A 12,977-nucleotide genomic window follows, 5' to 3' on the forward strand; every position below is an offset into this window, starting at 1 on the left:
GACAATGAATGTAATTAGAGGTGAGTGTCATTAAGTAGATAACTCATCATTAAAGTCCTCTGTGGCCAAGGGAGCCCCCTTTCCTGGTACTCTGGGCAGCCTGCGGGTGAGGGTCGTGCTGTGATGGCTCATCCTCGTTCAGAGCCTCTCGTGAACCTCCACACGCCAGTAGCACAGAGGGAGCCATTGGAAATGAAATGCTGAATTAATTAATGCCCAAACTATGGAGACACCCCTAACTGAGTCCCTCTAGGCTGGAAGCGGAGCATGCATGTTCCATAAAACTCCCCGGGGGCACGTCACATCTGCCACATTGCTAGAGCCGAGGGGATGAAGGCAGAGAGGCAGTAAATACAACAATTTACTGCATTCATTTTCCTGTTGTCCTTAGGGATTTTCAGATCACCTTTGGTGCTCGCCCATTGGCTTGGCAGCGGTGGTGGTAGTGGTCGTCGCAGTGGATTATTTATTTCTCTGACCTCAGTACCTTATCTCCCAAGAACACAGATAGTTCACTGAAGAACAATACTGTTGGATCTGTGTTTGGGAGGAGAAACTCCATCCATGGGGCTCTCCCTGAGGGTTTTAGAGGGCGAGCCCAGGAATCTGCTGAGTAGGCAGGAGAACCGCTGTTGCGTGCCCTGCGCCGAGCCTTGGTGACCCATATAGGGAGCCTGTGAATTGTCTCATATGGGGGAGCAGTGCGGTGAGGAAATGGCAAATACCTAGTCAGCATGGACGATTCCTAAGGAAGCAGTAGCAGCGTAGGGGTTAAGAACAGAGGCAGGTAGGGCGTCTGGCCGACTCAGCCGTGGGAGCTTGCGACGCCTAATCTCAGGGTTGTGAGTTTGAGCCCCATGTAGGGTGCGGAGATGTCTTTTAAAAAAGAAAACCTTGAAGAAAGAAAAACACAGGCAGCTAGAGATGGACTCACAAGATTTCGAACTCCAACTTTCTATCCACTCACTGTGTGACCTCGGGCAAGTGACTTCACTTCTCTGTGCCTCTGCTTCCTCATCTGTAAAAACGGGCTGATAATCCTAGTGTCTATCCCCTTGGGTTGTTCAGAGGAGTCCATGAGATGCCGCATGGTTTTTCTTCTCAGTGCTTCAGTGTCTGGCCCGGAGAAAGCACTCAATGCTGACAGCTCTTGGTACTCCTGTTACAGTCAGTACCAGAGGTGCTCTGCATAGTACTAAAGAGAACTTAACCAAGCCTCTGCCTTCAAAGACCTCACAGGTTTCATGGGCTGGTGATCGGAACGTGCGTAAGAGGAGAGCAAGCAACTCGAGTCGCTCCCCCGGATACAGTTACATGCAAGGTCTGCAGGTCGGGATGCATCAGAGTGGTTTAGGGAGGCCCTCAGTCGCTTTCAGGAAGGGGCTTTAGGCAGCCCCAGGGAAGGTGATGGAGCCTAGAATGACTTATTTGCCTCCTTTTGAGAAAAGGTACTCATAATAATAACGTCTGTTCATATTCACAGCCTCACTGATTTACAGTCCTTTTGAGATAGGCAAATTGGAGTTACTCCATCGAAGAGTAGGAAACATGTATGTTTCACCTACCGAAGCAGAGCTCCCTAATGAGAAGCACCTGATGTGCGAGGGGGTCCAGGGTGACATCGTGTATATTGAATTCTATACATGTGCATTCTGTCCTAAGAAATCACCTTTGAGCTGGGCTGTTAGTGATGGCCACTAGAAGCTTTCCAAGAAGAAGGGCTTCCCGTGGGCCCTGCTTTTAATCAACCTTTTCTTTCCTTTTGCTTTCTCTTCTGCCTTTAAGAAAATTAATCACTATCTAAAACTTCACTCATTAAACTTTATTATAAAGATTTAAAAATGTACAAGATATGGAAGAAGACAAAATAAAATTAAGAGTTTCCGCATATCTTTGCTTGCAAACTGCTATCACTGTTTCTTAAAAATTGTGTCTATCGGGACACATATAAAGGACAGGGGAGTCATACATCTGCAGACCCATTTTTATGCCCAGTGCAATCACGCCGTCCATTCTTGACCGCTGCTTGTATCTGCAACAACACGTCTTGGATTTGGCTTCATGGCAACACAAATAGGTTGGCTTCATCCTTTTCACGTCTGCGTAATATTCCAGTTAGCACTCCTGGCTTTTAAGATTCCATTCTGTATTTTGTCCAGTTAAGGAAAACAGAGTAGACACGTGGGAAACAGAAATGATTGGGGCATGGGGGAGGTATTGAGACACCTCAAAGGAGAATGCAAGAACACCAAGTTTTAAAACAGTGCCATAAAGTCTTAGCAGCTATGGGAATCAGTTGGATCAGTACTTTGGGTTACTGCTTTGCGGAAAACAGAAAATTAAGGCAAGTTTTAGGTCAAAGCCACAGGCCAGCTCTTCCTAACACTTCTGTAACCAGAAACCATGCTTAATTTACTAAAGTCCTTTGAGGATTTAAATAGCACATGGGGCAAGCGGAACAGTGGCTGCTATTTCAACTTTCAAAATGTTTGGCAGGTTTTCCAACCCAAAGCTGTTTTTAAAAAAATTGAGTCACTGTGGGATTGGAGAGCAGTGTTTTGTCCTGGTTCCTGACCCATAGCTTGGAGATAAGAAACCAAAAAACAGAGCAAGCAACAGGGACACTTTTCCGGATGGCGGGAAGGAATACAGTGCTCCACGGGGATCAGCTGGGGGACTAATTTGATTTAATATTTATAGGTGATTTGGAAGAGGGAGCATAGGGCAAAATCGGGACGTTGGCAGATGTCTTTACACTATTCCAATGAGGATCATAAACTTCAGGAAGACGTTTGTTTTGTAGGAGCAGGGATAAAATTGGTCGGCAAGCTTCGATATGCATAAGCCCACAGAAGTGTCTCTGGGGACACATTCCTGAAGCTCATTTCACAAGATTTATCACAAGACTTCCCCCTTTATCTGTGAACAGGGTCTCTGCTTCAGGCATCAGTAGGTGCAAAGAGAGACACAATGAAGTTGCTGGTAAAAGAACTTTAAAAGAGGAGGCTAGTAAGCTGATTGCCACAAGATACGTAAATAAAGAATGCTGCTTTGCATTTCTTTAATATACCCCCAAAGGCAATTGGTGTTTGATGGTTGGTGATCTGTGTATTCGCTGATCTTCAAAGTTAAGTAAGAGGCTAGCATTTCAGAAGAAATGCAATCAAATATTCTCTTCAACTTTACTACAAAATATTTTCCCTTCCATGGGGCGCCTGGATGGCTCAGTCAGGGCAGCTCCCAACTCTTAATCTCGAGGTCATGAGTTCGAGCCCCATGTTGGGTATAGGGATTATTTTAAAAGAATATTTTTCTTTTCATTGGATGTCTTTTTAATTATGAAGGTCGGAACTCAATTTCCTGACCTCCTTTGCTACTGTACGTCTTTTTCAAAGCATGTCCTGAATATTGGCAGGTACATCGTATCGTTTAAGGGAACACCTAACAAAACCAGATCAGTATCTTCTGAAGTTGTGGAATTTTTGGTAATAAATAATAAAGATGTCTGCCCTACGCACATCACAGTGTGGTTGAGACGCTCGCGTAAGCTGAATGATAAGAAACTGCTTTGTTCAGTGCTATGCAAAAATGTAGTAGTATTAATTATTCATTGCATGTCGTAATTTGGGATTACAAAGTGAGGGGCGCCTGCGTGGCTCAGTTAGTTAAGCGTCACCCCTGGGCTCAGGTCATGATCTCCGTGTCCTTGAACGGAGCCCCACGTCAGGCTTCCTGCTCAACAGGGAGTCTGCTTCTCCCTCTGCTCCTCTCCCCTACCCCCTGCTCATGCTCTCTCTCAAATAAATAAATAAATAAAATCTTAAGGAAGAAGAATACGAAGTGACTAAATTCTAGGCAATCATCCTTTATAGCTATTCATGCAAATGTATGAAGATTAGTATACAAGGATGTTCTTTGTAGCATTGTTTATATTAACAAATTATTAGAAATAACTCCATTGTTCATCAGGGATTGGATAAGTAAATTATGGTACAGCCATACAGAAGAATAAGAACAAGACAGCTGTTAAGTGATAAAAAGTTGTAGATCAGCACGACTAGTATGCTTCCAATTTGGGTTAGAATTATGTGTTAGTAAAAGTGTGTGGAAACCCCTAGAAGAATATACATCAGACAGTTAGCCATGCTTCTCTCTTGGAAGGGTAGGATGATGGGGGGACTTTGACGTTATGCTTTGTTTGCTTCTGTACTGTTTAAGTTGTTTACCATGAACATGATTATATTTGTAATTAAAAATACAAATAAAAGAACACGAATTTGCCCTTAACCAGACTATCGTAATGCGGGGGGGAGGTGTGTAAGGCAAGGGCAAATTTATACTGCACATGGCTTGGGAATGCCTCCCCAAAACAAACCCAGCTCCAGGGCCTACAGGAAATGGTGGGAGGAGGAAGGGGAGGAGAAGGAAGAAGTCAAGAACAGGCAGGCGTCTTTCTTTTTCCAGGGAGTAAGTTAAGGTCCCTTGTGAGCGCTCCCCTAAGACGCAGGACCTCCCTTCACATAGCTCTCATCGCTCTGAATTGCCATGGGCCCTTACTCTTCTGGATGCCACGCTGGATCCAGAACAGAGTAAGAAAGGTGACTTGGTCTGCATTGTTGTATCCCCAACTCCTGGGGCAGGGAAGGATGTTGAATTAATGTATTAATGTTTGTTGACTGTGGAAAGCTCTCCATTGCAAATAGACTTTGTCTGGAGTGGTTTACTTTTGCATCATAGGGTCATCCCGTGGTTTAGAAGGCTGAGGAGAGCTTGTGGTCAGCTTGACCACTGGCGTCAAGTAGAGTCAGCTTTTATTTTGCATGTAAAAGGTCCTTCCTGTGACCAGCATTTGCTTTACCTTCCCCTTTCCAGATACAGCCAGAAGGCAGCGAGGAATGGCATGAAAAATCAGTTCAACCTCCATGAGCTGAAAATGAAGGGCCCTGAGCCAGTGGTCAGTCAAATTATTGACAAGCTGAAGCACATTAACCAGGTAAGCGGTACATCGAACAAAAATGGAAATGGGGAAAAAAATGAGCGATGATCAGGGTCCGCCGTTCCAGTTGGGGCTGAAATCACAAGCTGGACACTTAGCCAACTGAGCCAGCTTGTGATTTCAGCTCAGGTCATGATCACACGGTTGTGAGACCAAGCCGCAAGTTGGGCTCAATCTTTGACAGGAGTCTTCTAGAGATTGTCTCTCTCCCTCTCCCCACACTCATGCATCTGTCTCAAATAAATAAATAAATCTTAAAAAAAAAAAAAAAGATTTGCTTTGTTGAAAAGGACATCTGACCTTGATTTTCACTCCATTTTTACTTAATTTAATTTTTTTGGTAATCACGACACCCAGCGTGGGGCTCGAACCCATGATCCTGAGATCAAGAGTCACATACCCTTCCGACTGAGCCAGCCAGGGACCCCTTCACCCCACTTTAAAATTATACAGATAATATTGTAATATTAGAGAAAGCTTGGAAAATAGAGGGGAAAATATTTCTCACAATCCCACTACCCTATCCTGTTTTCATTTTTAGATGTTCTTTTCTAACGTTTGTCCAGAAAACCACACTCACACGGACTTGTTACATAATTGGAACTACGCAAGTGATTTGTAGTTCTTAAAATTAACATTATATTGGAAACACTTTTTCATGTTGTCACAGATCTTCATATTAATCATTTTTTGTGGCCGCCTAAGATTTCTTTAAGTATTCATGATAATTAATCAGCTTGCTTTTGCTGGACATTGACATTGTTTCAACTTTTTTATCCTCATAAAGAAAGCTACATCTTCATGCATGGAGCTTTCTCCCGATCTTCAATCATTTTCTTAAAATACTGGTGTTATCAGGTTAAAGGATGTGAGCATTTTAATGCATGTTTCCAAATTGCTTTCCAACGGGGGCGTGTATCAGCTCTCACTGCCAGTAGGAAGATACTAGAAGACGAGCTTCCCCGCACCCTTGCCTCCTTCTGACTCACTGCCCTGCACAGAGACACCCACAGATTCCCTTGACCTGTACACAGTTTTCCTCTCATGAGGAGTTTAGTAACTAAGACACAAATAGAAGTTAGTTGTACCATCTGCTTGTGATTGCTTTGTGGCCACAATAAAAAAAAAAAAAAAGGCCACCAAAATTGCCACTGTATACCAGAGTGACAGAGTTCCTGCCCCGTGACCCATGAGTGGGAGGACCCTGCACCACGGACTTCTATTTGTAGCTTCGAAAGAACCTAATGCAACTCAAATCCTTATGCAGGGTCAGAGGTTTGTGCGTGAAGACATTGGCATGGCTTTATTTTTTAATACAAAGGTTAGCAGTGACATTTTTGTGGTTCTTAGAAAATGTCTGGAAGGGCTCTCTAATAGTGGTGTATTTCACTGCAAATGGCTCTGCAGAAGTATTTACAGCACGCTCGGGTGTGACCCCTCCCGTGCTAAGAAAGTGCCCTGCACTTATTCAGTGAGCATTGAATGAATAGTTGTGAGTGTGGCACGTGGTAACGGCAGTGGTGTTGGAAAAGAGCCTTCTTTCTGTGAATTCACAACCTCACGAAGTTCTACAGAGCCTGGCGATATGTGATAGGATTTCTCCAGAACGCATCTCTGAAGGGTTGAGAGCACAGCAGAAACCACTTACGTGAGGGCACAGTACAGCTTCACCTGGGGACACTAGTGGCCATTTTTCCTCTGAACCCTTTCCAGATGATCTCTAACCAGCTCTAGCTGGGTGGCAACACTCACCCGGTTAGAGCAAGATCCACTGGATGGACCCCCTCAGTGGAAAAAAGGAATGCCGAGTCGTGTCGGATGTGGGCTTCCATCTGACCTAACGGTCCCTAGAAAATCCAGCCTCGTAGCAAAGATATTGAGTGTTCAGTATTCATACTGTGGGAGACCACGTGGCATAGTGGCAAAAGCGTGGGCTTTGGATCCAGATCTCACCAGGTATAGAACTTTGGGCAAGTCATCGGACCTGAGCTGTAGTTTTCTCGTCTGTAGTACAGACAGATACCAAAACCTCTTTTATAAGGTTCTTGTGAGGATCAGAAATTTTATATATACCCCCATTATAGAAAGCTTAAATCTAATTACAGATATAATGTATTTTCTGTATTCTATGTTTTTACCCATATATACAAATCTATGTAATTGCCTACGCCCAGCAGATAATAAATGGCAGCTGAAATGATTATAATTCAGGATTTCCTCCGTAGGCAGGACTTGAGTTTGAAAGGGGGGCATGATTCCAGGTTTTTGTTTTGTTTTGTTTTGTTGCCTGTCTATCTAGTCTGCTTCCCCAGTTTTGTGTGGTTGTAGATTCCTTTGGTGTCTCTCTGCTCCGCTCTCCCTTACTGTTTGCTTCCAGCCACAGAAGCTGAAACCACCTCACGGGTAGGGAAGCGTGTGACAGTGGGAAAAGGCACCATTACAATTTCTTTCTCCCGCCTCTGCCGTGAACGTGTGTGTGAACATTTTTGGTTCCCTTACAAATACCATTGAGCAACCGATGAATTCTCATTGATAGACCAGTTTTACCTGTTTAAGTAGAGCTGCTAACATTGCCTGGGCTTCAAACACCCACAGGGACTTCTTTTTCTCAGCTGTCTTGCTTTACATGGCCCAAACACATTTGTTTTCAGGCCTTCAATAAAATTCCGATTTTGGCCGTGATTCAGTCCGAAAATGAGACATTTTAAGAAAGTCAGAGAAGGGGGCACCTGGGTGGCTAAGTGGGTTGAGCCTCTGCCTTTGGCTCGGGACATGATCTCAGGGTCCTGGGATTGAGCCCCGCATCGGGCTCTCTGCTCAGCGGGAAGCCTCCTGCTTCCCCCTCTCTCTGCCTGCCTCTCTGCCTACTTGTGATCTCTGTCAAATAAATAAATAAAATCTTAGGAAAAAAAAAAAAGAAAGAGAAGGATGTTACGATGACACTAATGATGGCAAAGAAGGTGATGGCCTGTTGTGTTTGTTGAGCACATAACCGAATTTCAAAGGGATTTCATGTGCTGAAAGTCTAACTGGCCGTACTGGAGGGGAAAAAGTCAACCCGGCACAGAGTTGTCCTTTTCAAGAACTCATTGTTAACTTTGGTTAACATCCTTACTGACCCCTTTGGGGTAAGTGATATATATTCGTTGTCCCTTTTTTTTTTTTTATAGCTAGGGAAACTGAGGCAGAAAGCCATCAAAGGCTGGGTTTGGGCATGCCGCCCAAACAACCAGCGCGTTCAGTTGAAGATTTGATCCATCATCCAGGTGTTGCTTCCTACACGCGGCCAAACATTTGGATGCACTAAATGCCTGACTCAGTGCACCGCATGTTGCGGGGACTGAGCTGGGGGGAGGTGGAGAGAACCAAGTTAACGCATCTGAGTTCCCATGGAAGTGAGTGGCGAGTCCCAGGGCGTAATGCTATTTTCCTAGGCACCTCGCTTAGGTGCTCCAGTGGGATTGCTCCTGCATACACATCTGCAAACGTAGACTACTTCCTTCTCTCTGTCTGTGCTTGTGGGCCCACGTGCATCCATCCAGATGGACCGTGGCTGGGCCACTTAGGAGTAACTCTTCACTTTCTTCCGTGGAAATTCTCAGCTGCCTCCTTTCAGGTTACAGTTGCCGTCGAGAGTGCTGGAAATACTATACTCTCTAAGGGAATAAAGTAACATTATTTCCATATTGACGGTCCAGTGGTGTAACCTTGAGGGGATGGGTTCAGGGTCAGACCCCGGGCCCCTTTCCTGGGAAGGCCTGCAGGTGTGGAATGGCCTTCCCATCTCCTTCCAAGCCAGAGTTCATGTGTAACATTCCCACGATTGGAAATGAAGACGTTTTTATTTCCTTTTCAGTTTCTAATTTGTGTGAGGATTTATTGTCTTATGTTAGCAGAGCCGTTGAACTCCTTTAAGCCCCCAGTGTCCGTTCTGAAATTTGCTGAGCCATATTGCTTTACACACACACACACACACACACACACACGTTTTGTTTTTGTTAGTGTTCTGCTCCGAGGCTCCTGTGTGCAGGGAAGACCCCCCAAACACCAAGAATGATCACAATACATTCTTACCCAGATGATCCTGCCCTCTAACCCGGCTCCGTCGGTGACATTTTCTCTCTCTCTGAGAGTAGCCGTGGAGTTAGTGTGAATTTTAGGGGTCCCTGAACTGTTATACTTCCCCAGGAAAACCTCACTGTTTACTGTTTTCCCCCAGTTTCAGTTCCGGTTCAAATGAAATTCCAGAAATTGTTTCCCTGCCTGTTGTAAACAGCTGAAGCCAGTCGATACCTGCCCATTTGGTGTCCGAGCTTTTCATTCAAAGCTGGATAAAGTCTCATCTGTTTGGGCTGGTTGAAATGTCCAGCTGAATGGTGGGGGAGTGGACGAGGTGGCCTCTTAAGATTCCGTCCAGCCGTGTGATTCTGTGATTTGTGGCTCAAGGTCAGCCTTTAACCCAGCACCCTCTTGTGAACAAGTCTTGTGACTTTATTCTCTGCTCTGCCACTCTTTTTAAAACACCCTGTTCCCAGGTCACCCCTTTCTACTCTTTTCAGAGATTGTTCTCTTCCCACCAGTTTTCCATCCTGGGCAGATGGAACGTCAACTTGCCCTTCCCCCGCCCCCCACCCCACCCAATTCTTCTGTCCTACCGCCTTGTTCCCACTAGGCTATGAAAACATTAAATTAGAAAACCACTTTTGCATTTATTACCCCTAAAGTTTCCCTCCTCCGGGGTCAGTTAGGCAGCTGGTCTTTGGGTCGGGTTAGCCACGTGACTCCACTGGAATGATAATAATTCCTCCATTTATAAAGCTCTTTCACGAACATTCGATTAAACCGATCTTCACAGGGACTCTGAGAAGGGGGCATCATTACCTCCATTTAGCAGATGAAGAAACAGGGGGCACGGGAAGACCAGGTGAGCTACAGATTGTGAGTGGGAGGCCTAGACCTAGGATCTAGGGTCACTGATTTCTGGCTGTGCGCTCTGGCCTTCGGCTTCTTTGAAGCCACGCCCACCTTGCAATGGTTCGCAAGATCATGCTATCTGGTGTGGAAACGGAGACCCTTGGGGACATGGTTCTGAGTTAGGCCCAGCAGACAAACTTTCTATCGGCTATCTCAAATTTATAAAAGGATAGCAGATGGCCGAAGAAAAAGTTAACACATAATGCACCATTTCCGTCTCCCTCTGTAAACACCTGAAAAGTGTTTTTAAGATGCCTGACAGAGGAGTATGGTAAGGCGAAATGGTGCTGGCTTTTGCAATAGAAAGTTAAAATTTTTAATAAGTTAATTAGTAAAGTTGTTAAGTGTCAGAGAAGTTCCCAGGACATTCCTTAGCATGTGATTTAAAAACAAAATCTGGAAACGACTCTCAGGCATGATAGAAAACACTCGGAAGGAAATTTTTTCAGAGACTTCCCACAATAAAACCAGCGAGAGTCATAAAACACTGGCCTAGTCCGATGGTTGCTAGAAAAACCAACATTGGTCTAAAATTTTGAAATAAAAGGAGAGACCTTTTGAGAGGCAAATTTAAATAAAAGTTCTTTGCAAATGGAATTATGTCTCAGTGTCTGTCACACTTCTTCACATACAAATAACATGGCAGAACTTAAGGAATGGCCATTTCCATATGGAGGCAGTGTGTGCGTGCGTGCATGTGCGTGCGTGCGTGTGTGTGTGTGTGTGTGTGAGAAAGGCAGAGTATCTACAATGGCATGTTAACAAGAGCCAATGAATGACTTCTGAGTTACAAAAGGACAATGTGAGTTGGTCTTTAAATACCAGACCTAGACTCTGTGGAGCTAAACATTATTTCATGAAGTAAAAAGGAATTAGCCGATGCATTCCAAAACACATTTATCATTAAAAAATCTTCTGTCATTTTGCTTAATAGCCTAAAAAATAATTACAATGTCTGGTGGCTTTGGGGAGCATGTGTTTTTAATATCTTAATTAGTATGTACAGTTTAATAACACTGTACCAAGAAGAATTCCCAAGTATTTCCTATTAAATTTATTGAAAGTGAACTGTTTGCTATATTTAGAAAATACAGGATTAAAGGTACTTGGATTGGATCATGTATTTTAGTCCTTGCGTATGAAATGAAATTACTCAAAAACGCAAGATGAGTCGGAAGTGGCAGGTCAGAATGCTGTTGGTAACCGAGTTGGGGTAATCTTAACTTAGCAATGAAGGGAAATATGCTATCTTTTTTCACTGCAGTACTGTACTCTCTGGAGTGTTTTGTTTTAGTTAGAAGTATTGGACCTGTCAGGGGTGCCTGGGTGGCTGAGTTGGTTGAGTGTCTGACTCTTGGTTTCAGCTTGAGTCATGATCTCAGGGTCCTGGGATTGAGCCCCATGTCAGGCTCCGTGCGCAGCACAGAGTCTGCTTCTCCCTCTCCCTCCCCCCTCATTCTTACTGACTCTCTCAAATAAATAAAATCTTAAAAAGGGGGAGGGTGGCCCTTGGATGGCTTAGTTGGTTTAAGTATCTGACTCCAACTGAGGTCATAATCTCAGGAAGTATTGGATGCATCAGCTAAGGAAAGACAAGCTCTACATACAACAGGAGAATTCTACCAAACTACAAAGGTGACCAGAATTATAAAGTTAGAGATGTATTTCCAAAATATCTATGAAATTCATAAGGTCTCATATTCTATTCATATTTACCTCCTGGCCAAATGCAACACATTTCGTAAAGATTTTATTTATTTATTTGAGAGAGAGCATGTGTGCAAACACACCAAGGTGGGGTGGGGGAGAGGCAGAGGGAGTAGAAGAAGCAGACTCCCCCCTGGGCGGGGAGATCTCTGGCTGATCCCTGAGATCATGATCTGAGCCTGAGCCCAAGATAAGACACTTAACCAATTGAGCCACTCAGACTCCCCTGTAACACATTTTTTTAGATAAATAGTTACAAATGGTTGCTCTCTACCCCATATACCCTCATTGTAAGCAGTGTATCAGTAAACGTAGGTTCAAATACTATCTTCAAATACTATCAGAGAAATTCAGAGGTAACTTTTAACCCAGATATATTTATGAGTATGTATCTTGCCTCTGGACCGTCAGCTCCTTAAGTCTGAGATCATGTATATAATTCTCCATTTTCTGTAGCACCTAACAGAGTATCACGCACAGAGCAGACTTGGAACATAGACGATGCTTTTTGGTGATCAGTTTACCCAAAGGACTCAACCTTGGCTGCTCAATTTTTTTCTGAACTTAGATTCAATTTAAGGCACTCCTCACATTTGACATTAAACCAGTTTTTGTGCTAAAGGGCAGGGTTACCTAAGTGCAGGGTTAGAGCTAGTAGGAGCCTTTAGTCCCAGGGTCCAACCCTCTGGTTTTACCAATGAAGGAATTAAAGGCAAGGGAGAGAATTGACATGTCCAGAGTTATACCACCAGAAAACCGCAACACCGAGCCTGGGAAGTGAGCACATCAGTATTTGCTATGCCATCGCTTCGCTTCTAAAGGCTCCCGTGTCAGGCAAGACGTGCTTGCAAACACACAGGCACATTTTCCTCCATGGGACTCCTGACCATGGCAGAAGCCCATACTTCAGCAGTTCATCCTTGGAACCCAAAGCAGAACAGCAGGAGGCAGGAACTTGCTAATTATTTATCTCTTATTATGGATATTAACCAGTGTTCGGTCACAACAAGTACCTCTGTGGAGGGGGGGGGGTATCCCCTCCCCAACCTGTGGGGCACTGGCCCTCGTGCCCGGAGGGGGATGGGCACGGATGCTAGGATCACTGAACCCAGAGCCAGCAGAGTCAGCAGGACCTGTGCCTCATGGCCTTAAACCTCTCCCCTTCATTGCCCCCAACCAGGATCTACCTTGGGCTCCCGTTCGCAGTCAGGGGCTGGTCATCTTTTCACTCTCCTGCTCTGGATCTCAGCCCCCTGTAACAGTTTCTCTTATTGCCTCCTCCCTGCTTGCAGAACGGCAA

At 44.5% G+C, this 12,977-nt stretch overlaps 1 protein-coding gene across 1 annotated transcript in view; it reads left to right on the forward strand.

Moving 5' to 3' along the window:
* The window catches only part of GPC3 (glypican 3), a 400,650-nt gene that overhangs the window by 294,431 nt on the left and 93,242 nt on the right, over positions 1–12,977 (forward strand). The window contains exon 6 of the mRNA XM_082716734.1: positions 4,873–4,993. Within this exon, the coding sequence (XP_082572860.1) occupies positions 4,873–4,993 (121 nt within the window). The remainder of the gene's footprint in view (positions 1–4,872; positions 4,994–12,977) is intronic.

This window comes from Mustela nivalis (genome assembly GCF_964662115.1).
Source record: "Mustela nivalis genome assembly, chromosome: X".
Lineage (NCBI taxonomy): Eukaryota > Metazoa > Chordata > Mammalia > Carnivora > Mustelidae > Mustela > Mustela nivalis.